General features: G+C 36.9%; 2 protein-coding genes across 2 annotated transcripts; both read right to left on the bottom strand.

The window, feature by feature from the left end:
- Positions 1-1,795: 1,795 nt before the first annotated feature.
- On the bottom strand, positions 1,796-16,912 carry gpaa1 (glycosylphosphatidylinositol anchor attachment 1). The gene is made up of 13 exons (XM_026947533.3): positions 16,800-16,912; positions 15,154-15,258; positions 14,733-14,912; positions 14,487-14,598; positions 13,391-13,538; positions 11,999-12,100; positions 10,886-11,082; positions 9,851-10,047; positions 8,997-9,150; positions 8,344-8,415; positions 7,180-7,376; positions 4,872-5,042; positions 1,796-2,710 (listed from the first exon to the last, which is right to left on the bottom strand). The coding sequence occupies exons 2-13, from the start codon at positions 15,225-15,227 to the stop codon at positions 2,467-2,469; spliced, it is 1,848 nt and encodes a 615-aa protein (XP_026803334.1). The 5' UTR covers positions 15,228-15,258; positions 16,800-16,912; the 3' UTR covers positions 1,796-2,466.
- Positions 16,913-19,712: 2,800 nt separating this feature from the next.
- On the bottom strand, positions 19,713-23,935 carry LOC113547276 (lactose-binding lectin l-2-like). The gene is made up of 7 exons (XM_053233626.1): positions 23,848-23,935; positions 23,637-23,660; positions 23,529-23,555; positions 23,292-23,446; positions 21,696-21,824; positions 20,590-20,698; positions 19,713-20,501 (listed from the first exon to the last, which is right to left on the bottom strand). Exons 1-7 carry the CDS (start codon positions 23,906-23,908, stop codon positions 20,431-20,433), a joined length of 576 nt encoding a protein of 191 aa, XP_053089601.1. The 5' UTR covers positions 23,909-23,935; the 3' UTR covers positions 19,713-20,430.
- Positions 23,936-24,192: the final 257 nt, after the last annotated feature.

The following is a 24,192-nucleotide window of genomic DNA, read 5'->3' as shown; positions in this document are numbered from 1 at the left end:
CACTGTAACTAAGAGGCTCAAACCTGTTCCAGCATGACAATGCCTCTGTGCACAAAGCGAGCCCCATGATGACATGGTTTGGCAAGGCTGGAGTGGTAGAATTACAGGAGCTTTGACCTCAACACCACTGAACACCTTTGTGATGAACTGGGACACCGACTGCACCCCAGGCCTCCTCACCCAACATCAGCGCCTGACCTCACTAATGCTCTTGTAGCTGAATGAACACAAATCCCCACAGCCACACTCCAAAATCTAGTGGAAAGCTTCCCAGAAGAGTGGAGCTTATTATAACAGCAAAGGGGGAATAAATCTGGAATGGGATTTTCAACAAGCACATATGGGTGTGATGGTCAGGTGTCCACATACTTTTGGCCATATAGTGCACCTTTAATGTGTATCATGAATATATATATTCATGTACCTTTTTAAAGGTACATGAATATAATGTACCTTTAAAAATGATTGAAGGTACATAATTGACAATTTTAATTCAAATTGGATCTATGGGTGGAAGCTTCAGAAATAATAATAATAATTAAAGCTGCAAGCAGCATTTTCGGGGGCCAAGCACCCAGACTCGGTGAGCCACACATTCACAGACACGCTACAATTTTTGCCTAAGCAATTACAGGAAAGCAGAGCCATAACTTTAGGTAAGGACATTCAAGAGTGATTTGTAGTTTCACTCATGATGTGTATGATGTGAATTCTCTGACTGTAGGAAGAAAGGTCTAGATGAACAAAGGGGCAGCAGGGTGGCATTGCTGCAGCATTGTTTAGACAGGTGTCAAGATAATGTGAGCCAAATGTGGTGAAGATGAGACAAAATTTGGAGGAGGAGTAGCAAAAATGGCAGCTGGATATAAGCATTTTTAGCATGTTATTGTAACTTATGACCAGCAGGTGGCACTATCACACAATATGTTGCATAGCCTCAGCTCATGGTCCTGTAAACACTTACCAAGTTTTGTGTCAGTGTGCAAAGTTGCTGCTGAGATACAGCAGCATACCTCTTTTCCTGTTTGGTAGGAGGAGTAGCGAAGTTTTTTTTTTTTGACAAAATCCAAGATGGCAGAAAATCTAATTAGGTGGAAATTGACATCATAGGGTGCATTGAACTCGTCTTGACCCAGGGAATCCTGGCTTTTAAATTTTGGACACATGGTTCAAAAGGTATGACCATAAATGCCAGAAGAAGAAGAAAACAGAATAACAGTAGGCTTGGCCCCTAATAATAATAATAATAATAATAATAATAATCATCTGTGGCTCAAATACATGGCCAAAATATTAATGTACATATTTAAATAAAAGAAATCTATAAGGGGTGATTTTTTTTTTAACAGTTAAGAACCCTGAATTTATGCTACGTATAATTTTTTTTTTTTTAATTACACAGCTAGGATTCTGACAAGGAAGTAAACAAAATCAAAAGTCTATATCTTTTAGATTTGAATAAACACTTTTTGTTCAAATACATTTAATTATTCATTTTAATTTGTAAGACTCTTTTCTTCTCATATTTACAGCTTAAATGAGAAATGAAATGAGAAATGTCTTGAGAAATCCGAGAGACATTTTGAAAAAGAAACCATTTCTACACAGTCTATAATATGTTAGAGTATAAAAGAAGTTATTGCATCACCCGTAAGTTACTCAGAATGACAGATTATGAAATAAATGGCATTTTACCTAGTAATGTAGATGTAGTGTTTATTTGTTTTCAAGGAAATGCTGGCAAATCCTTATTTAGAGTGTGAAGGTATTGCAAGGACAGCATTCATTCACAGACTTTCAGTTTTTAGGCATTTTATTAACAAAAAAGTACATTTCAAATCAAGTATGAAAAAAAAAATGTTCAACTCAGAACAGATTTGCCAAGAAAGAAAACCAAAACTGCAGGTTGGGTTAGTGTGCTGTATGCTTGCCTTCATGATGTTGTGCCTCATTTACTTTGTTCAGAACAGCTCGTCACATTAATAAGAGAAAAGTACCCCGTTTATCAGCTACCTGCTGCCAGTAAGGCTTAAATGTGAACTTGTTCTCTTTGTAGCTGCATTTTCACACAGTGTAATGTGCCATTAGTATCAACACTCAGTGATTCCTGCTAGCTGTTCTGAAGCATCGGGTACCCAGACAAACACTGATGCGTACTTTTCAAAAAATCATATTTACGTTTCCTTCCAGTGTTAAACAAATAACTTTCCTGTGTAGTCTCCTAAAACAAATACAAACAACATACAAAGAAATAGCTTGCAGGAGAAAATGTCCTCCGTAATTTTTATCTTCTTATGTCTTATGTTTCAGTAGCTCCTCCCATATTCTTGACCACTCCCTTCATGGACATTCGTTAATCCATGCCTCGTTTCCCCCAAATTGCCTCTCAGGTGCACCCCAAGGCAGGCTGAGTGCTCTGATCTGTTTCCCTGACAGACACATTACAGGCTCAGTTTGTTCATCTCGTTATTTCCAGAACAGGACGTTCCAGAGAAGCAGCCAGCACGGATACACAAACAGCGCCAACAGCGGGTAGACCAGCGAACCGTAGAGGGCGTGGTCTAGGATGCCCTGAGAGATGACGGACAGGAAGAGCACACAACACTCAGGCAGCGTGACCGGCGCTTCCTGGAGGTCCTGGAAGAGGAAGATGCAGTAGAGGATTGTGCAGCCTGGACTGAGCAGCACCATCGCCAAGGCACCTAAAGACCTGAGGGGAAGAAAAAAAAAAAAAAGACAGGTCAGTCATCAGGGGCTATGTTTACATGCAAAGATTTTCAAAAATCCAAACGCAGATTCCTAATGAACTGTTGATAATATGTGTATGCTAAACTGGACAGGCTGTAAAGTTATGCACATGCATGGAGTGAGGTTTACTACCCGTGTTACCCTAACAATGTCCAGTGAGTCCAAGTCGTTAATGAGTTTCTCTGATCCAAGTGTAATTACGAAAGGTGCAATAGTCGTTTTTTTTTTTTTTTTTTTTTTTTTTAAATTTCTTACTTGGTAAGGAATTTTCTTTTATTCCTGACAAATAACCATAGAAGATATGTAGAACATGCTAAAAAATAAAATAATAATAATGCATTAAGTCAACAAAAGTGTAACAAAAGCCTCCATGGGTTTTGCTGAGGAAACCCATTTGGAAAACGGACTTCTGATCCAGAACGCTTGTTTGTGTTTGGATGCGCATCCTGTCAGTCATTTTATAGACGCTATACAGGCTACTGTAGATCCCGGGGTGGAGCTTTGTGAATATGGGCAGGAATCATTCAAATGTCAAACCCACATACCATTAGAGACCTAATCCTGAAAGACCTAATCTTAAAGTTGCTCAGTATTTGATATTTGCCTGACATTCAGGAGGAAGGATGACCTGGTTGTTGAAAATAACAAAATGCAAACATTAAAAAGTTAACAATAACAAATTAAAGAGTACTAACTGAGAATAACTCAAGAAATTTATAGCATTTATAGCAAGAATAGCATTGTTTGGAAATAACACAAGAAGTGCCCATCTATCCTCACAATCATTTCATCTGTAACATGAAGTTTTTCACGTTTTCTTACACAACTGTTTTATTGTACAAGGAGTTCATAATGACTCACACACACATGCACACAACACACGTGCTGATTCCAATAGCAAAAGTAATCAGACGCAAATATTTACATGGATATTACTCATCTATTTGGGTGGATGGATTATTAAAAGGATTACCGACCTCACACTACTGGATAGGATTGGCCTCAGTCGGATTATTCTGATTTTAGTGTATAGAGTTAGCTAACGAGGAAAAACAAGGTGGAAATAAACTGGGAACTTCCAGGTGCGCAGTAACAGCAGAGATTCCTTATTTAGTGTTTGATCACAGCTGCATGATAAAATCTAATGATGTAAATGATAACTGATAAAAAAAAAAGACAATCATGATTTTCTCCCTTAATGTTGATTTATTATTGTTTATCATAAAACGTTCAAGCAATTTAGGAGCAAATTTGTGTTGTTGCCCTTTTTATTGCAATTTTAAAATCAACACAACATGGCCTTTTCATTCAGCTTATATACTGTACATCAGGGGTTTTCAAACTTTTTGCAGCAAGAGACCCATTTACCTGTAAAATAACTTCCACAGAGCCCCTTCAGTGCAGATTTCTGTCATGAAAAATGTAATTTTAAATTCATAAAGGAATATTTAGTCTATTTATTAGAGCCATAGAACTTTCTATTCCTTAGAACACATTAGGTCTTAGTTGACTTTAGTGCTTGGACCCCTAAATATAATAAAAAGTCTGTTTGTAAAAAAGTGTTACGTACATGTTGGTTACTTTCTGATGCTTCCACAATTCTTTACAACGAGGTGGATAGAGCAGAGCTGCAGGACGTCTGCTAAATGGTATAAATGTTTTTATCACTTAAAGAGACAGGTAAGGCAATGCTTTGGATGAACCAACCTCATAGACATGTATGCACTGCTAGCTAACTCTAGTCCAGCTAATGATGCTAACACTGGAGCTCAAAAGCTCATTAGAGCTCATTACAAATACAAACAGGGCAGCGAAGGCTCTTGATCATTCTCATATATCCGTATAAGCCGTGTTTATAGTCTTATAACTTGGCTTTCGAGCAGATTGAAAGTGATGTCATGACAGTCCTTATTAATGCTAATGCTATTTGATCGACTGTAGTTTCTAGGGGCAGAACTTTGTGTACATGGGCAGGAAAGGGGAGGTGGGCTCAAGGATTAAAAAAAAAGAATCATTCTAATGTTGCTGAAATTTACTTACGTAATGACTAAGAGACTGTGGTGACAATGTTAATAAGACGAGCCATTGTGTTTAGTGTAGATGTGTGTGTGTGTTTTACGTACTTGGGCATGTGTGGCGTGACGCAGGCAGCAGCAGGCACCAGCGTGACGGCCAGGAGGAAGCCCAGGGAGAAGTTGATGAGAGCCGTGCAGCCGAGCAGCACAGCTAGGTAAAGTAGAGCTGCCAGTTTCAGCACCCGCCAACCCTGCTCTGTGCCCTCGCCTGAGATCAACCTGACACACACACACACACAGGTTATTTTAATATTGCATTTTATTAATTAAACATTAGGGAAGAGATACAAGGAAGAGGTTCAGCATTTGGTTACATGGTGTGCAAATAACAACTTTGACCTTAACACCCAGAAAACCAAAGAACTGATTGTGAACTACTTGAGGTCCTTAAGTCCTTGAGGATCCAAAAACACACCTCTATCCTTGTTAATGGGACTGAGGTAGAGCGGGTCTCTAGCTTCAAGTTTCTGGGTGTCCACATCTCTGCTGACCTTTCCTGGAATCTCAACACCTCCTCTCTTCTCGACAAGGCACAACACCACCTACTTTCTGAGGAGACTGAAGAAAGCTCACCTTGCGCCTCAAATCATGGTGAACTTCTACCGCTGTGCCACTGACATGGCATGACACTGGCATCCTTACAAACTGAATCACAGTGTGGTACAACGACTGCACAGTGTGTGACAGAAGGCACTAGAGCAGGTAGTGAAAACTGCCCAACACATCACTGGAACACAGCTGCCCAACATTACAGACATTTACCAAAAGCATTGCTTGCAGAAAGTGAGAGGTATTATCAAGAGCACCTCCCATCCTCACCATGGACTGTTTGTGCGTCTCCCATCAGGAAAACGCTACACAAGTCTGTGTTGTCGCACAAACTGTACTAATGCTGAGCTCGGCTTCTAAGTGTTAACTGCCAGCCTCCACCTAATATCTAAACATTAGCATTAGACACTACTGTTATCTGCAATTATTTGCAAGTACGTGCACCTTGCTGCATTAGCTGTGATTATTACTATTACTTATATCAGACTGTTATTGCACATTATTGCTATTTGCTCATCTGCATTTTATCCACTGAATGTATCCACTGCATCATATTGCATGCATCATGCTGCTTATCACTACCTGAATACTGTTTATCTCAACTTACTGCACCATAACACTTATTTATTCCATTTAACTTAATTACCATTTGCATTACTGCTATGCATCATATTGTTTACCTTTACCTGTACACTGTTAACTTATTGCACCTCATTTTAACTTATTTGCTATTTGCACTACGGGCTGGATGCTAACTGCATTTCGTTGTCTCTGTACTCATACTCTGACAATGACAATAAAGTTGAACCTAACCTAACCTAACCTAACCTTACCTTACCTTCGGTATTATTGGTAAGCTAAGCTAGTTGGACAACTGGCTAAAGTTAGAGATCTGTATTTATACTTAGCATTAAAAAGATACATTATTGATTAATTTGCTATAACAGCAGCCTTGACAGTAGTTCCAGTTGCAAAACAAATCACAGATTTATATTAATGTACTCGTTCTAAAAGGTTATTGTTTGTATTGTTCAATACAAATTCCCTGTGAATGAGTAACAGCTCATTCACAGGGAATTTGTATTGCTGCGGATGCGCTACATGCTAATAAACTGAATTATCGTACTGTTCACAAAGATACGCGTATAATTGTTCATATGGTGAAGTTTTCTGTAAGGAGACATTTATGGAAGGAGTCTCCAGTGTATCCAGTTTGTAACAGAGGTTGTAACTTTAGGTTTTAGACATTTTCAGGACAGAGTTTATGCTTTTTTGACATGCTGCATTTTTTGACTTATTAAAGCTCAAAAAAGAAAAAGAGAGGCTGGTGAGGAAACGAGTGTTTACAGATGCTATAACATAAAAGATAACAGGAAGTATTTTGTTTCGTGGACGTTCCTCAACATTAAGCCATGTCTTTTTTAACAAATAAAAATTGTAATCTTGGACAGACTGCTGTTATAGGAAAGAATAAAACTTTGTGATATGCTGTTATAGGAAAATAATTAACTTCAGGGTGGGAACAGTAACTCTGCTTCATGTTGGGCTGCATCACTCCACACCATCATTGATTATTTTTCTTTAACAGCATACACCAAAGAGTCTGATTAGCTTGGTCATTATCATAAAATTCGACTGTGATTCATATACATAATGGTTTTCTCAATAGAATAAATGTGCAGTAGAATATTTCAGTCAATGAAGCCTTCTATTAAAGCATTAAAAGTTAAGGGACCTGCCTGTGCTGTATGCATGTGTGCACCTGACACTACTGTGTGTGTGCGTGGGTGTAGGGTGTGTATAATACCTGTGTGTGTTGTGGGGCAGTGCCAAGCCTGCAGTGTAGATGGCGACGGCGGTGAGAACCACGGCCTCGGTCTCGGACACGGGGAAGTGCTCTACTGCCATGTCCTGAGACAGGATGGGGAGGGTGTACAGAGCCACGCCCGTCAGGTGACTGATCACTATCGGAGTCAGCACGGACAAGACACCCGGACTAGACGGCTGGAGGAAGGGAGAGTGTTGGGAAAAAGATTCTAGTCATACAGGATTCAACACCACATATTAAGAAAATAACATGAAGGATCTGTAATTACACAAAATGGCCACCAAAGGCCCTAAAGCCAATGAGCTACATTTAATCTTAATTATAATGCAGAATCATATGTGGAATTTCACACATGTCTGACTCAAAACTGTGATCTACACATAAATCATAGAAATGTTAGTTAATGAAACAATCAAAATATTTATGCTAGGCTAAATATGACATATCTTAAAGAGCCTGTATGTATGTTCTCATATTTGCTTTTGAAGCAGGAAGTCATGGAACATACAGTATTTCCACAGCTGCTAAATCAATTGAAAGAGCAGGGACTCAAATATATAAGTGATCATTTAAATGAAAACATTTGATATGCATCTCCAAGTGCAGGACGAGTCATTACTTAATGTAAAATTAAAATAAGAGTATATGTCAAAGTGTTTTTTTTTCCCGCTTTTTATTTTATATATACTGCATTTAGCTGTGTACAATGCCAAGACACATGTACTAAAATATAATGTAATTCCTATTTGATAACACTTATTATCCTCCCTCCTCACTTTCTCCCTAATTTCATCTTGCAAATTCTCACCCACAAAAACACAACCAGGCAGGGTGTGGCAAACGTGCTGCCTCTGAGACACAAAGCCAGCCAAATGCTGCTCATGCTGCGTCAGAGCAGAATAACTCATGCAAAAGAAACCGCTATCCGCCCTTTTCCGCATACATGAGCTCACAGATGTGTCCGAATGGCTAGCATCGCTGTGAGTGACAGGGTACAGGCAGTATGCCATCCCTCCACTTTGAACTCACGATTCTCAGGGCAAACACTTTTCCGTTGCGCCACATGGGAGCCTGCTTTTGAGCTTTTGAAAATTTTTATAACTTAAACCGAGTGGCTGCTGTAAATGAGCTCTCCATACTTACCGGTTCTACTTCACCGACTCCATCTTGGGTTACTGGAGCTGGACTCCCAATCTGGACCCACAGATCCAACGCCTGCAGTGAAGTCAAGGATCCTGAAGACATTTTCGCTAAAACCTCCAATTATAATTAATATAGTCACTTCAGGATGTGATGTAGTTTAAAAGAGCACACATGAGCAAAGTCTATCCTGCCACAATAAAATAAAAAAAGCAGAAGAATACACTACTCATCACTAGTAGGAAAGCGCTATCTACTGTCTTTCGCATACATGAGCTCACAGATGCCCATGATTGGCTAGTGTTGCGGTGACTGACAGGAGAAAGTGAGTATGCCATCCCTTCCACCCAGAGAGAACGGCCAATTTTACTCTCTTGGCTACAGATACACATTTCCATTGCACCAAATTTATGAATTTAGCATGAGAAATTGAACACACAATGCACTCACTTTTCAAGTGGCTGAAGGTGTGATAATGCCTGCTGCTAGTCAGTGTACACGCGAAAAGTCACAGTGATGTTAGAAACCAAGCAAAGCCATTATGATGGATATCATATGTTCGGATATCGGTGCTGTCAGAATATTCTGACTTCTTAAGCCCTGAATTACTAAAAACAAACACAAACTGTTGGGGTCATAAATAGCCGAGAGGATACTCGCAGCAGCAAGATGGCAGCCAACAGGCCAAACGCAGGCATGTAGTATCCAATAGAGACAAAGCGAGACAGCGAAGGCATCAGGTAGAAGAAGTAGGACTGGTGAAGTCGCTCCAGGAGATTATTCAATTTCCTGAACATTCCCTCCAACAACCTGGGAAATGTTAAGAGTGAAAGACAGAAGAGAGTTTCTAGGTTTTATTCACAAATCATTTGTAACCCATTTTTTTTTTAACTTCACATTTATACTGAGCTCTAATTTTTACTTATTGCCTCTTTAATGGCACTGATCTCTTGAAAAGGCAGAAAAGAAATATTTGGAGCTACAGTGAACATCAGCATCGCGCTTCTGATCTCAGATCAGGATCTAACAATGCAAGACAGCCCAAGTCCAGAACAATTTGTTAATTTATTTGCTTAAAGATGTTGGATTTGACCCACTAATTTACTACCGGGTTCATTAGGTGTGTTAGAGCAAGAAAAAAAAAAAAAAGAAAACACCAAACTGTCCTGGAGTCAGGAGTAGAACTGTGCATCCTTCATTTATCAATGGCGAAAGATTGGGTAATATTTGCACTTACATACCATATATGGTTAATTGTGGGCATGTGAGCAGCTACATGCGCACATACACACAGAATGAATATAATCTATTGCTATTTATTAAGTTTTATTACTTATATTTGTGTGTGTGAGAGTGTGTGAGAACTGCATACAGAATGTACCTTCAGAACTCATTTTTGTGCATATGTTCATTCTAAACTTTATGAGTAAAGAAAAAAAAAAATTCTATGCAATGTTGATAAAAACGAGACCCCTGGTGTCTGACAGACAGCAATAAAAACATGGCAGACCTGCCGAGAGTGGTGGCGTCAGTCTTGTAGTGTCTGAAGCTGTTGATGCCGCGGACAGTCGCAGCCTCGATGTGGTAGCGCAGGAAGAGACCGTGGTCACCCCAGGGCCGACCACTCGCCTGCTTCAGCACCATCAGCATCATGGTCTGTGCAGCGTGAGTGTAACCCTCTGTACTGTCCCAGTCGTTCCTCTGAAGCTGAGAGAGGATGCAAGCATCTCAATCAAAAAAGACTGTAAATACTACACATTTAACACAGAGTGCAGCAGGAACATGCAGGACAGCCCAATGTACAATTCTGACATACAATCAGTGAACTTCCTGAATGATTTCACTCATGTCTACTCCACTCCTGTGACTCCAGTGAACTTGTTCTCTAGCCGCTAGCTAGCTGGTTAGATATTTGGGATGGCAGAAGGACAAATTACATAATCACGCATGTTTACAGATGTGGACATTTTTAATGAGACTGAAAATGTGAAGATGTTCCTAGGACATTTTTAATCATATTTTTGGGCATTAAATATATTTTAAACCATTTACTATACTATGTAGATTATTACTAAATAAATAAATAAATAAAACATTTTTACTAATTTTTAGGGCATATATGATGAAAATAGATGAAAATAACTAAGTAAGTAAATAAATATATAATCAAATTTTCTCATGTTTCATTAATCTTCCCAGTGAATATTAAGTATAACAAAAGGTAATATTTTAGGTTTTTTTTTTTTTTTTAAATAAAAAAAAAAAAAAAAAAAAAAAATCAAATAAATCAGCACATTATTTGTCAGCAAGAAAAATCTGCAAATATATATAAAAAAAACTTCCTCAAAACAATGAATTCTAACAGATATAGCCTTATTAAATGTCTCCAGGTATTTTTGTATATAAATATATATCAGATATATTTCTATATTAAATGTACAACACTCAGGTATAAAATAAACACTTACATTATAAATAGCTTTTATAGTATTTGTTCATAGTTTCCATACACAGTGTGCATCACGATGATTTAACACTAACTTACCTTCCCCTGAATGGTGCAGAGGACGCTGAGCTTCTGGCAGAAGGCGTGGAAGAGGTTGGCCAGGTCCAGGTTGGGAAGCTGCCCATTTAGTCCCTCCAGTACTAGGTCCAGACTGGTGATGACGTCACTGCTGAGCTCCAGTGAGAGCGCGGCCTGGATGGAGCCGGCTCGGCCCTGTAGTGGCGTGAAGCTCATCCCTGATCAACCAGCATGATTGATCCGTTTCGACATAGTGTCGGATTTACAGCAAAAGATAAAGAGAAACAATTTAGATTTTTGTGTCTTTCATGCATAGTGTCCATGACAGTCAATATAAGGCTTTTTTTATATTTTAGGAAAATATGAATTGGAAATCACCTCCAAATAACTTGAGAGCATTACTGTAAATTAACGTAAACTTCTGGAGCTCTCGTTCTCAATCTCTACTTTCTACATAAAAAAACGTAAATAATGTTTTTGTGCCAGACTCCACTGAATGCCTTAGATTTTTAAAAACTACTTTTTTTCTACCTCTTTGAGTCCTAAACTGTGTAAATTGTGTATGTTCAGAAATGATATTTTCTAAAATGTTTACCCTCAACATTACATATTTTAGACCTGAATCTTTTGGACATTAGAAAACTTCTTCTTCTTATTATTATTATTATTATTATTATTACAGGTATACTGTTTTAGCCCTTTTTTACCCATGAACAATTCATTTACTTTTTAATATCTGATATTTAGACAGAATCAAAAAAGGAAATCTCAACAATCTGGATAGACATATAAATAATTTATGCCTGAAAGGGTTAATTAAGATGTATACATGGTATTTACATTATGCAATACAATGGAATAGTTGCGTTCGGTTTGTGAATCAACTCAAATCTTCGGTAGTTTGACAGCAAGACAAGAACAGGCTGATCCAAACACTCTGAATCTTGCAGTCTTTCATGAAATTAAATTCATTAAATTAATTTTTCATATTAAAATGTTTGTCCAGGCAGTCCTATCAGCATGCTCTGTTGGATTTTGGCTGTTCAGCTGACATCAGTTTAAATGTGCAAATAAAAAAAAACAAAAAAAAAAAACACAACAACTCTTCCTTCTGAGAGGAGACGTGCAACTCACCAGTGATGTTGGTGTGATGGTAGCCCTCTAACCAAGCCTGCATGCCAATGAGATCATGCTCATTCACCAGGAATATGATGTCTTTAGCCCAGTAAATCTGACCTGAGATTACAACATTAGAAACATTACACTTGTGTTACGTAGAAGTACCGTGAGCAAACCAGGTGGGTAACAACAACACAACATAAAACCAATAAAATGTTGCTTGTTCAGTCTTTTAATAAGCTGCCTGGAGAAACAGCTGTGTCACATGTGGCATTTCTTTCCTGGTATTGATTACACCTCCTCTGGTGTTAATAACATCAGGTGAGAATTCCACCAGTGTCTTGAGAGAGTTTCTGTCATTTTCAGTTCACTCTTCCACTGACCGCGTGCAATTTATTTTTGACAATTTTTTGTAGGAACTCCACATTTTAACATCGCAGTACTCTGCTACGAGCTGTCACCCAAAAATATCCAATCGATATATGAATCTGGAAAGACTGACAAAGTTGCAAAGTTTTTTTTTTTAAAAACTCTCCAATATTAACTGACACCCTGGAAGCCCCGCCCCCTTTCTCTCATCTCACATTAGTCTCTCTTAGCTAATGTTAGAAAAGTATATTTTTAACTATATTAAAGATGCCACCAAAAAGAAGAAAAAAAAAGATAAAACCAGAAAAAAGATAAAACACACCTAAAAGAAGTGCCAAATCTAACATATGTAAATAATTTTAATGATAATGATAATTAGACAGTCATTAAAATCGCTGCTTGCTCTGCTGTTTTTGTTAAGACTGTTTTAGTTAAGATGTACACACTGTAAAAGTTCACGTGCACATTTTCTTATTATTAAATCTTTTAAGAAAGAAAGAAAGTAAAAATACAGGCTACAACTAAAACGAATGAGCTTTTTCCTTTTTTTTCATCCCGCCAAGCACCTGATGGCTACTCTACAATCCTGTATATCCAGAAGTGATTTGTGAAAATGTCCAGTACACGTGTTAAGTGTTTCACCTGCTGTTCTGCAGGTTATTATGGGATAGATTATCTGATGAATTTGCATGCCAAAGTGTTTCAATATGTAGGAGCGTCAGTCTTGCTTGGATATGAAGTACAAATGGCGGTCTCAGAGTCTCACCAACAAGCTGACCACCTGCTGTAGATGTTTAACCTACCAATATTGTATAATAAGACACTGTTATTATGTTAGTAATACTGTGACTCATTTTTTTGTCCATGGAACTTGAGTTAGCCTACAATATCTATTTGTACTTTGCACTAAAAAGCACAGCAGAAATTTAAATGTGAATGCACGCACTAAAATTGCACCCCATAGAACTCCTGGGTGCATCTTGAACCATGAAGTGTGTGCACTGTGGATGTATAAATCGAGTTTATAAAGCCTCTCACTTCTGAAATACTGGGCGAGACCCAGCAGAAGGCCCACTGCCTGGTTGTTGCTGTTGCCAGGACTGCAGGGGGCGCTGAGAACCAGGGCTTCTGTTCGTGGAGCTCGAGGTGCTCGCAAGATCCCATACACATTGGTGCCTCGAACCATCTGTGAGAGAGAGAGAGAGAGAGAGAGAGAGAGAGAGAGAGAGAGAGAATGATTTTATACACATTTAACTGCATGATTAATATCTTATTTGAGCTTTCACTTATGCAAGACCTTTTTATCAAAAAAAAAAAAAAAATTATTCAAGACTGAACCTTTCCAGGCCCAAGCACTGTTCCCAAAGATATTTTCGCTGTGTATTCATTATTAAGATAATAATACAGGTTATGTATTATGTCAATATATACTGTCCTAATACATATGACAAAATAATATATATACATATCTATGGTACACTACTCTGCAAAGGTCTTAGGTAACTAACTAATTTCTTTATACTAATTTATGCCAGATAAATACTAATTTATATTAATTTTGTTTTGTACTTTTGTATGTTTTATGATTTCTGGATGTTTGACATTTGAGACAAAAGACCTGATATTATCCGGGATGACTCCGCCCCATCCGCATGGCACGAGTGCTCACTAAATGAGTTGATGAGGATGAAAATGATGTAAATCATATGTTACGAGCTTCATAGCTACCAGATCTCAATCAAATAGAACAGCTATGGGAGATTTTTAGAGCAGTGAGGTAGATAGCATCATCATCATCGAAAACACTAACTGAGGGAAAATCTTTTGGAAGAATGGCATTCATCGCTCCAGGACAGGTCCAGAGACTTGTAGAATATGTGCCAAAGGACACTGAAGCTGTTCAGGTAGCTTGTGGTGGCTCAATACTTCCCTAAGTCACTTTATTTTGTTATTACTTCTGTTAAATTGTCACCTGCCTGTGTGTTATTTTATATCCTTTAGTCATTGCATAATGTTCTTTTCCCTAAACAAAGTTTCCTGATCCTTCTGCAATATTGTATAATACATTGTCATGCCAATAAAGCAAGTTTGAAACTGAATTTGTTTGTGTGTGTATGTCAATGTACAAACGCACAAATCTCTCCTTGCTCTCGTCAGGGAAAGGCAGAGTACGTGAGAAGCTCTGAGTGAAAACCTCCAGCCCTCTGGCCTGCATCGTCTTCACCAGCCAGTCCACCGGCATGCCCCTTCAGTGACCGAGAGTAAGACAAGAATTAATAAAGAGACAATCATATGTAGACAATTTCATCTCAAAACGTACAAAACAGTCCTATAGAGTCCTTGGTTTTCATTTCACTTTATGAAAGTCTGTTCTACTTACCCAACCTTTTTCTTATGAGCTGCAAACTCCCGTGCAGTAGCCAAGGCTCTTTCTCCTGAGGGGAACCGCTCCTCCACCATAGTGGAACCCATTGCGTTCTCCGACATGTACGTCCGCAGAGTGAACGGCTCAAATGCCAGGCCCATGAACCAGGCAATGCCCGCCAGGTAGCACAGCACACTGTGGGTCCAAACAGAGCATTAAGAAAATTTTACACTGAAGTTTTTAACACTGAATCTGAAATTTTGTGTTGTACATAGTGATATTATTGGATTATTGGATTATGAAAAGATTAAGAATAGCCTGAAAAGCCTAACATCTTAGACCTTAAATTCAAATTTAATTTTATTTATTTATTTTTTTAAATTGGCTTCCCAGCTTCACACACACACTGCACTAAGCCTGATGTGTGACTGCTCACCATATGGGAGTGTTGAGGCGGGTGAGGAGACTGGTCAGCGCCTTCCTTCGGTTTGGGTCAGATAACAGACCCATGCTGTATCACTTCCACTGGACTCACTGTTACCTGGGAAACAATCATGAAATGCAAAGAGGAATCAGTGATGTTGGTATTTAGCAGAACAAATCTGAACTAATACAGCCAGGAATGCAACAATAACAGATTTTTCCACTTTCCATATAATAAAAAATATTCGAGCTCTGAGTATCAGCCAACACTTGAATAATTAGGACATTCTCACAGTAACTGATCTGCATACTCCTGTTTATGCTAAAACACCTGAATGCTAGTGAAGAGGTGGAACTTTCTGCAACATGACTGACAGGTGAGTGCTGATTGGGTGGATGCTGGTGGGGCACCACAGAACAGTGTTGGCAACTTGACAGACCCCTTTTGCTACTTTATTTAAAAAAAAACAGCCAAGCAACAAATCTAGTTATTTTTTGAGCAGATGTTAGAGACTGTCCTGCATTCTATATGGCTCTCCAGCTAACATCACAACTGCTGGTTGCTTGTTCCCAACGACCAATCACTGACCATCATTGTTCCCAACGACCAATCGCTTACGACCATTGTTCCCAACGACCAATCGCTGACCACCATTGTTCCCGACGACCAATCGCTGACCACCACTGTTCCCGACGACCAATCGCTGACCACCATTGTTCCTAATGACCAATCGCTAATCACGATTGTTTTCCAATCACCAATCGGTCCACCAGCACACTTCTTGCGCACCAACCAATCATGTGGCAACAACACAATGCAAAAAATCTTGCAGATACAGGTAAAGGGCTCCAGTTAATGTTCACATCAAACATCAGCATGTGGAAAAAGTGTGATCTCTGTGACTTTGACAGTGGCATGGTTGCTGGTGCCAGAAGGGCTGGTTTGAGTATTTCAGAAACTGCTGATCTAAAAAAAAAAAGAAAAAAAAAAAAAAAGAAAGAAAAATCCAGTGAGCAGCAGTTCTGTGGGCAGAAACACCTTGGTGATGAGAGAGATCAGAGGAGAATGACCAGACTGGTTCGAGCTGACAGGAAGGCTGCAGTAACTCAGATAAACACTCTTTACAACCGCAGTGAGCAGAAAAGCATCTCAGAATACACAACACGTTGAATGTTGAGGCGGATGGGCTACAATAGCAGAAGACCACATCCGGTTCCACTCCTGTCAGTGAAGAACAGTAATCAGAGGCTACAATTATGTCAGTGAACGAAATAAAGTCACTACTATCAAAGCATTTGGGCAAATTAGATAAATAGAGCATGATGGGCGCGCGACTGAATGAGACCTGATGGCCAGGTATCCCTTAACTAACATTAATTAAACGTGTAAACATTTCTTCCACATCGCAGACTGCCTTCTTTAAATACACGACATTAAACAAGCTTTAAAAATTATAATACAGGAATAAAGGCGCTGTTCCTGATTCCTTCCTTCTGATGACTGCTAACTGGTTTAGCACCTAGCTAGCTGCACGAGAGCTGTCAAACCGCCTGCACTCCACCACTGTGTCAGCTGCCATTTCGTAACCTCAACAAAATAAACGTATTATTTATATAATTTATATTTAAATGATTGGGTCTGAGTTTTCCAATTCGTACCTTGAAAAAAAAATTAGTTAAAATCCAAAAGACCGCAAAAACACATTCATTTTCTCTGCCTTTCATCGGAAGTGAAAGAACACCGGAATTTCCGGTAAACCATCAGATCTACAAATAATTCTAAAAACATACTTCCGGAAATTTATGCGTTGAAGATCAGCGACTCTGTGCGGCACGTCGTGAAATCCGACCCCAGAAATCGAAGAGAATCTCAAATGGTTCCTACTCCCACTTTAAACTAGATGGCGTTACTTACATTCTTGTGCTTTCTGAATTATTAGTGTTCTGTGTATTTAAAAAATATTATTTTTAAACTACACAAAAAATAAATTCTAGGAAACATTTCACACAATCTGCTTATGTCAGTGTGTTAAATTAGGAGAATTTACTCTTTCATTACACACACGCGCACACACACACACACACACACACACACACGTATATATATATATATATATATATATATATATATATATATATATATATATATACATATATATGATTAATGATAATGCATTCTAGAACATTTAAAAAATGTATTGTTAACTTACTCTTTCACTATATATATATTTACTCTTTCACTATATATATATATATATATATATATATATATATATATATATATATATATATATATATATATATATATATATATATATATATATGCATTTTAGAACGTTCTACTTTTTTTTATTATGTATAATAATTATCTCTGCTTAATATAGTTACTTTACATATTAAATACTTTACAAATGGGAGCAGTTTTCCTATTTATTTGAATTATGCAGCTTTATAAGCTGGTGTTGTCTTTAATCTGAATCACAAAGATTAAATGTACATGCATACCTGGTTAATAACATTTTAATTTCTGTTTTGACATTAGGAATGGGCTTTTTTTAGTGAGTCTGATCATTTGGCTCAGCTCTACAATAAGAGTCGACTCTTTTGACTCTTTTGCTGTCTATTTTTTTTTTTTAAAACCAGATAAAGTTTGTGATATTTTCACCAGTGATTGTTCTTCTTTGCCTGTGTTTCTGGAAATCTGACTCTAAATTCCTATTAACTAAACAGCATTACTTTAAAAATTATAATTTTTAAATCAGCAGAATGAGCACTGACAACTACAGTAAGCACCCCTGCATTAATGATATTTTGCCAACAAGAATTACATACTGTACTGATATCTTATTACAACGAGTGCATTAATATAAACTTGTGATATTATGTGCTGTTATAGAAAATTAATCAACACCTTCTGACCAATCAGAATTGAGAATTCAACAGCACTGTGGTGTAACTGATTTTAGTGATTAAAAAACAGTTCATGTTATAAATATGTTATGTACATGGCATTAAATATATACAGATTTTAAACACCAAAAGTCTTTAAACATACAAAAATATTATGTAATGCAATAATATGCATCATGAGAATCTCCTGTTTTTTTTTTTTAAACATAATTTAAATACGTTTAACACCACCAGTGGAACAGATCTTTATCTCCACTGCAGTGGTAGAAAAAACCCACAAGCATTTAGTCAAAAAAAAACCAAAAAAAAAAAAAAAACAGTCAGATAGTCATGGGCACTGTGTGTTTTTCTTTGGCATCGCAAATGAAATGTGTGAAATAAACAGGAAAATGCTAAAAGTCATGTGTGTTTCCATAGTAACAACTCACTCACCCTGTTGTACGGCTGATGATCCACATAATTTAAATCTAACACTAAATGAATTTTTAAAAGTATTTTTTAAGCTATTTAACAAAGTAAAATCTTATGATGGAATTTTCTGGAATATTTTTAACATGAATTAATTTTTGCCATTAAAGACGGATATAAACAGATAATTCCAAGGTCTCAATTTGTGTGCTTATACATGCCAAACCTGAAGCGTATTTATAGAAGATTAATATTGTAGTCTAATTGTAAAAGTGCTTTGATTACATGTTAATGTTTTTTAAGGTATTAGACAATATAAAGTGAGACTTCTTTTAGCAGCAGTGTTGTATATGTATATGGTGTTTTTTTTTTTTTTTTAAATTGGAGACTGTTAATACTGAAAACATGAGTACTGGAGTAAACTATTTTAATTTGTAGCTGCAAGAAAAGAGCACAATACTTCCTATAAATTCAATGTTAAATCCCAAATGTTAAACCTAAAATAAAATATTAGAAATATCAGCCGCTGTACCTGTTGTGTTGGTCTCTGTGGTCGTAACTACATCAGCTTTATTGTGAAACAGAGGAAATCAACTTTTTGCAATACAGACATGTATCATATAAAGTCAGATAAAATCACATGAGCTAGGCAGCTTTTGATGCTGTGTGTGTGTTCCACTTAACAAGATGTCTAGATGTTCAGCAAAATTCATAAAAGTGTCTAGTAGATGAAAAATGACAATGACGCAAATGATGACGTATTTATTAAAATTGCTTCATGCAAACTTTGAGTAATTACACCATTAAGTTAAAAAATTGATTTGCTTTGTAAGAAAAAAAATCACGTCGTACTTGCTGAAAATTATAATACAATTAATTTAAATTAATATAATTAAAATTATATCCAAACTGATAAAATAATGGAAAAATAAGGACGTCACTTTTTGCAAATCATTCAAGCAATCATTCAATCTGTTGAATTCTCGATTCTGATTGGTCATAAGGTGTTGATTCATTTTCTATAGCAGCAGCTCTGACAATAGTTTAAAATCACTGGTTTACATTAATGGGCTTGTTCTAACGTGTCATCGTTTCTATAGCTCATTTACAGGGAAGTGTATGGCAGATGTTGCACATAATCCAAGACTAATAATACAGATTTTAAAATGTGTTAAACACAAGTGTGTAATCATTGACATGGTGAGGTTTTCTGTAAGGAGATGTTTATTTAACATTTATGGAAGGAGTCTGCACTGTCAGTGCTTTGTAACAGGAAGTTTTCCGCCATATGAAAGTCTTCAGGATAGAGAGCTTTGCACTTCGGTTTCTTGGTAACTTGACAGTCGGGTTTTTTTTGTTTGTTGGTTTTGTCTTATTCATTAAAAAAAAGAGGCTGGTGAGGGAATGAATGTTTACAGTTGCTATAACCTAAGTGATAACATCCATGCAAAACGTTAGTTCCTGTTAAAATCCATGCCACTAAATGTAACTAGAAATGCATAAAATGTACAATGTTGCTTTTTACTTAATAGAAAATTCTAATCATTGGCAAATAGCTGTATAAGAGAAAGAGGAATGAAACTTCAGGATGTGCTGGTATAGGAAATGAATCAATTTCACAGTAGCAACAGTAACTCCACTTCACATGGGGCCACATCACTCCACCCTGTTGTTTATTTTCCCATAACACCATGCACATAATGTATTATTAACATTATGCCTAAACTGTCACCAGTATAGAAGTACAACTGATTCAAACAACTGTGCAAGTAATATAGCTACAGCACATTTCAAAACAATACCAAATAATACAGTTAAGAAAGAATTCATCCATGTATAAAGGTTTTGTTCATTCTTTATGTGCATTACATTACAGTGCGTTTTTACATTTTGTTTTTACAAATGTGTTTGTGCCTGTTAAGAACAAGGAAGAAAAAGTTCAATGCATTTTGGTAAGGTGAAGCTGTGAGTGTCAGTTAAGCTTCTTGACACACACAAAGGGATATTTGTCAACACATGGGATGTCATTCCAGTTCATAAAGACTGCAGACAAAAAAGATAAGTTTAATTCAATTAAATGACATGTGAATTGATAAAGAAACAACACAGCTACACAAGAGGCTTAACTTACCAGAAAAGTTAATGTGCACACAGCACTCACTATTTTTAAAATTGGGTTCATCTGGATTCCATTTCGTGAAAGTCACTTTGGTGCCATCAGACCAAAGCCAGTTATGTTTCTAAACAGGTGAAAAAAAAGGTCAGTCCATTACAATGCCAGGGCAACATCCTGTAATTCATGAGTCTGACTGTTTCAGTGGAAAAATCATGCATGTTAGTTATGATTTCCTTGCTTTCATATACAGTGCAGTCCAAAAGTCTGAGACCACACTGAAAATCTGAGATTTTTTTTTTTATTTAAAAATGGGAAAAACAGGTTTTAGAATTTTGAAACATTTAAAACAAAGAATGTAAATGTTCAATATTTAATTTTCCAGATCCTGCACTATTTCCTGCACTATAATTTTGTGATATTGACCATGTTAACTACTTTGTACAAAAGGCCTGATTGTCCTCATGTCTAATCTCTCCTATTGAGGCACGTGATTAGACAACACTCTGATGGATTTGATCCAAGCTCAATCACGTCAGCTCGAGTTCATGCAGTCATTACATTCATGGCAGTTGGTAGACACCTGTATCCAGAGCAACGTATATTTCCCTCATTTATACAACTGATCAGTTGAGGGTTAAGGGCCTTGCTCAAGGGTCCAGCAGTTTTAGTTTGACAGTGCTGGGATTTGAACTCAACCATCCAAGCAGCAGTCCAATGTCTTAACCGCTGAGCCACCACTGCCCTTTATTTCATTAAAGCCAAAAGGGGGCATACCAAATACTAAGAAACTCTGAAATTCATGTAAATATTTCAAAGATTCTACTTTTCACTCAAGTTGGTGTCAATAATATAATTTGTAATGAAAATTATTATTAAATTTGAAAAAAATGCAATAGAAGCATTTTCACTTTGTGCTCTCAGACTTTTGGACCCCACTGAATTTGACTAAGCTTACAGGGCAAAAAACCTAGATCACTTCTTTGAATTTGAGACGTCTTTTTCCATGAATCCTAAAAATTCCATGAATCCTCAAAATATCACATTTTGAGAACTCACTGTAGTTGGCATTTACTTTTGTTTTATCCTGGCCAGTGCTGAAAATCTGTTTGCTGTTCTTTTACCTTCATACAGTTATTTAAGCCGATCCATGTTGGATTCTCGTTGGGGTCGTGAGCACGGATAAGGGCCTTGACCACCTGATATTCATCTTCACTGTGTATCGAGACCAAGTTGGCACCAAGATCCAGACAGTGTTTTTTGAAAGCAAAGACATTTGTGCATTTTTAAAATTATTTCATGCAGTTACTGTTCACTAGAAACAGAGCAAGAAGGGTTAGTATTATTCTAACATTTTAAAGGAATACAAAAAAATTTTATTCTAATATTTTAAAGGAATAAACAAATACCTTCCTGATTCCAAACAGATAAATAATGAAATTAAATGTTTCTACATTTAGAAAAATACTATAAACAGAAGTAAACAGTAATAAATGAAACAAACGCAATATTTGGTGTGATGACACTTTGCTTTAAAAAAAAATGTTTTATAAAGAAATGAGCTGTAAGTGTTACTGAGCATCTTGCAGAAGCAGCCACAGTTCTTCTGGAGAATTTGACTGTTGCACTTGCTTCTTATTTTTGCAGCAAAACCCAGCAGCCTTCATTATGTTTTTTTGTCCGAAAAGTGGTCTCATATGTAATATGCTGCTTTCTTCACTGACATACATTTTTCTTTAACATTTTTGTGCTGGAAAACTAGTGTTTGGAAATAATTATATTTGAGTTATATAATGTAATATATAATGATCACAGCTCATACTCTGACAGTTTTTTTTTTTTTTTTTTTTTTTTGCATTTTCTGTCAAACGGTTGTGGTTTTCATGACTACTGAAGTACAGATAAGTATCTGTTCCTCTGGAGGTGTTAAGTACATTTGGTGTTTTTTTAAGGCAAGGCAAATATTTGAATAATTGCACAATTCATACCCAGAGGTCATTGAAATTGCATTACAGAGAGAAAAATAAGAAAAAAGTATAAGACAATTAAATAAACTGAAAGGTGCTTATAAAAGGCAAGAACAGTATCATTAATTAAAAAAAAATTAAATGTTGCGATGCTAAAAAGAGATGAAAAGTGCTGTGCTAAAATAAAGTGCAAACGAAAAGAAATTAGTAATTTGTAAAAAGAAATTAGTTAAGTTGTAAAATATTTCAAAGTTCAATAATAAATATCACTCAGCTCTGAAATTCCCATGTGCATTTGATCTGGGGAGTTTGCTGTAGACAGGGTTAAGACAGAACCCAGTTATAGAAAGCAGAATTAAAGACTTAAAGGAAATAGCTTGCTGCCAGGGAGTGCATTTTATAAGTTATATTTACATCTATAGTAATTTATTTGACAGATATGTTTATCCAAAGTAACTTGTGAGGAAGTGAGGAAGAATATAAGCCAAGCATCTACTGTGGAAGGAACCAACAGTGATACATGTACAGGAAGTTAGTTTTATGAAGCATGAGTAAACATGAGTGTTGAAGTAAATACTGGTGGTAAGTGATGCAATTAATGCAGGAGTGTAATTAATGCAAGATAGCGTAGTATGAGCAACCACAAACATTTCTCAAAGCAGTATATACAGTATACACACCATCATACCAGACGTGCATCAGAGTGGTCTTAGTAGATCTCTAGATATTTTTGATCTGTGACTTGAAGGAAATGTGGTTTACCTCAGCAGAGATCCAGTTCATGTGCTGGGCAACATACATGAAGCAGCGTCTGCCGTAGGTCACCCACCCTGATGGACAATAAGGTGAGCATGAATGTCCCTCTAAAGAAAAATATTCCTTTTCGGGGACTGTGCGTTGCAAGGAATCTAAAAAAAAAAAAATAATAATCAGAATATAATAATAGCCTTTATTTTGCACAATGCTATTAAAATCACAAATCTATTTTACCTTTCACCCATTCATCCCACTTAGATGCTGGAAAATGGACAGAAAAAGAATGTTACTATATTTTTGCATACAGGCCTGTGGGTGCTGAAAGTGTCCGTCTGTGATTACCTGTTACAGATGTCACAACCTGACCTTAGAGAATTAACAAAGAAAAAGAAAAAAAAGTTCATTTTTTCCCAGTCATTGTGCACAATCTCTTTTCTACAGAAAGAATCAGGAAGGTTTTAGGATTCTGTACTGTTGTAAAGATTTAAATACATATCAGTCTAAACAGCATTTCTCAATTAGTAAACTGATACTTCAGGATATAAAAACTTACCAAAGGCTGTTGAAGCCATGCAGGTGACAAAGAGCAAAGAAAGTCTGCTCTGACAAACCATGTTTGCTATTTCTAAGTTAAACCCCAAATGCCAGACCTAGATGATTAGCTCAGATTAAATCTCCGTGGATGTGTCAGCATTACTGTCAAACGGGGAGGCGTGCAAGAGGATTTGTGCTCATCTGTGAAAACACCCACTGTCTAATATAAAAACCTTATAATAAAAACCATTAAATTTAAGGTGGATATTCTACACTAATTGCACTACTATAGCCATCTCAGCCATGAACCATATTAGGTCCTGTTATCACTGATATTATACCAGCTGTAGATGGTCATTCCCAC

This window comes from Pangasianodon hypophthalmus, chromosome 4, assembly GCF_027358585.1.
Source record: "Pangasianodon hypophthalmus isolate fPanHyp1 chromosome 4, fPanHyp1.pri, whole genome shotgun sequence".
NCBI classification, from domain to species: domain Eukaryota; kingdom Metazoa; phylum Chordata; class Actinopteri; order Siluriformes; family Pangasiidae; genus Pangasianodon; species Pangasianodon hypophthalmus.
The sequence above is the reverse complement of the archived record's forward strand: the minus strand, read 5'-3'. Positions and strand labels throughout refer to the sequence as shown.

Excerpts from the sequence above, each read along its gene's own strand:
- LOC113547276 (XM_053233626.1), bottom strand. The coding sequence starts at position 23,908 with ATGGTTTGTCAGAGCAGACTTTCTTTGCTCTTTGTCACCTGCATGGCT. Across the intron at positions 21,825-23,291 it reads TCTCTGCTGAGGTAAACCAC|TGTCTGGATCTTGGTGCCAA; the intron begins ATTTCCTTCAAG and ends TTCAAAAAACAC. Across the intron at positions 20,502-20,589 it reads TGTGCACATTAACTTTTCTG|TCTTTATGAACTGGAATGAC; the intron begins GTAAGTTAAGCC and ends TTTTGTCTGCAG.
- gpaa1 (XM_026947533.3), bottom strand. The coding sequence starts at position 15,227 with ATGGGTCTGTTATCTGACCCAAACCGAAGGAAGGCGCTGACCAGTCTC. Across the intron at positions 13,539-14,486 it reads ACGAGAGCAAGGAGAGATTT|ATGGTTCGAGGCACCAATGT; the intron begins GTGCGTTTGTAC and ends TCTCTCTCACAG. Across the intron at positions 10,048-10,885 it reads TCTGCACCATTCAGGGGAAG|CTTCAGAGGAACGACTGGGA; the intron begins GTAAGTTAGTGT and ends ATCCTCTCTCAG.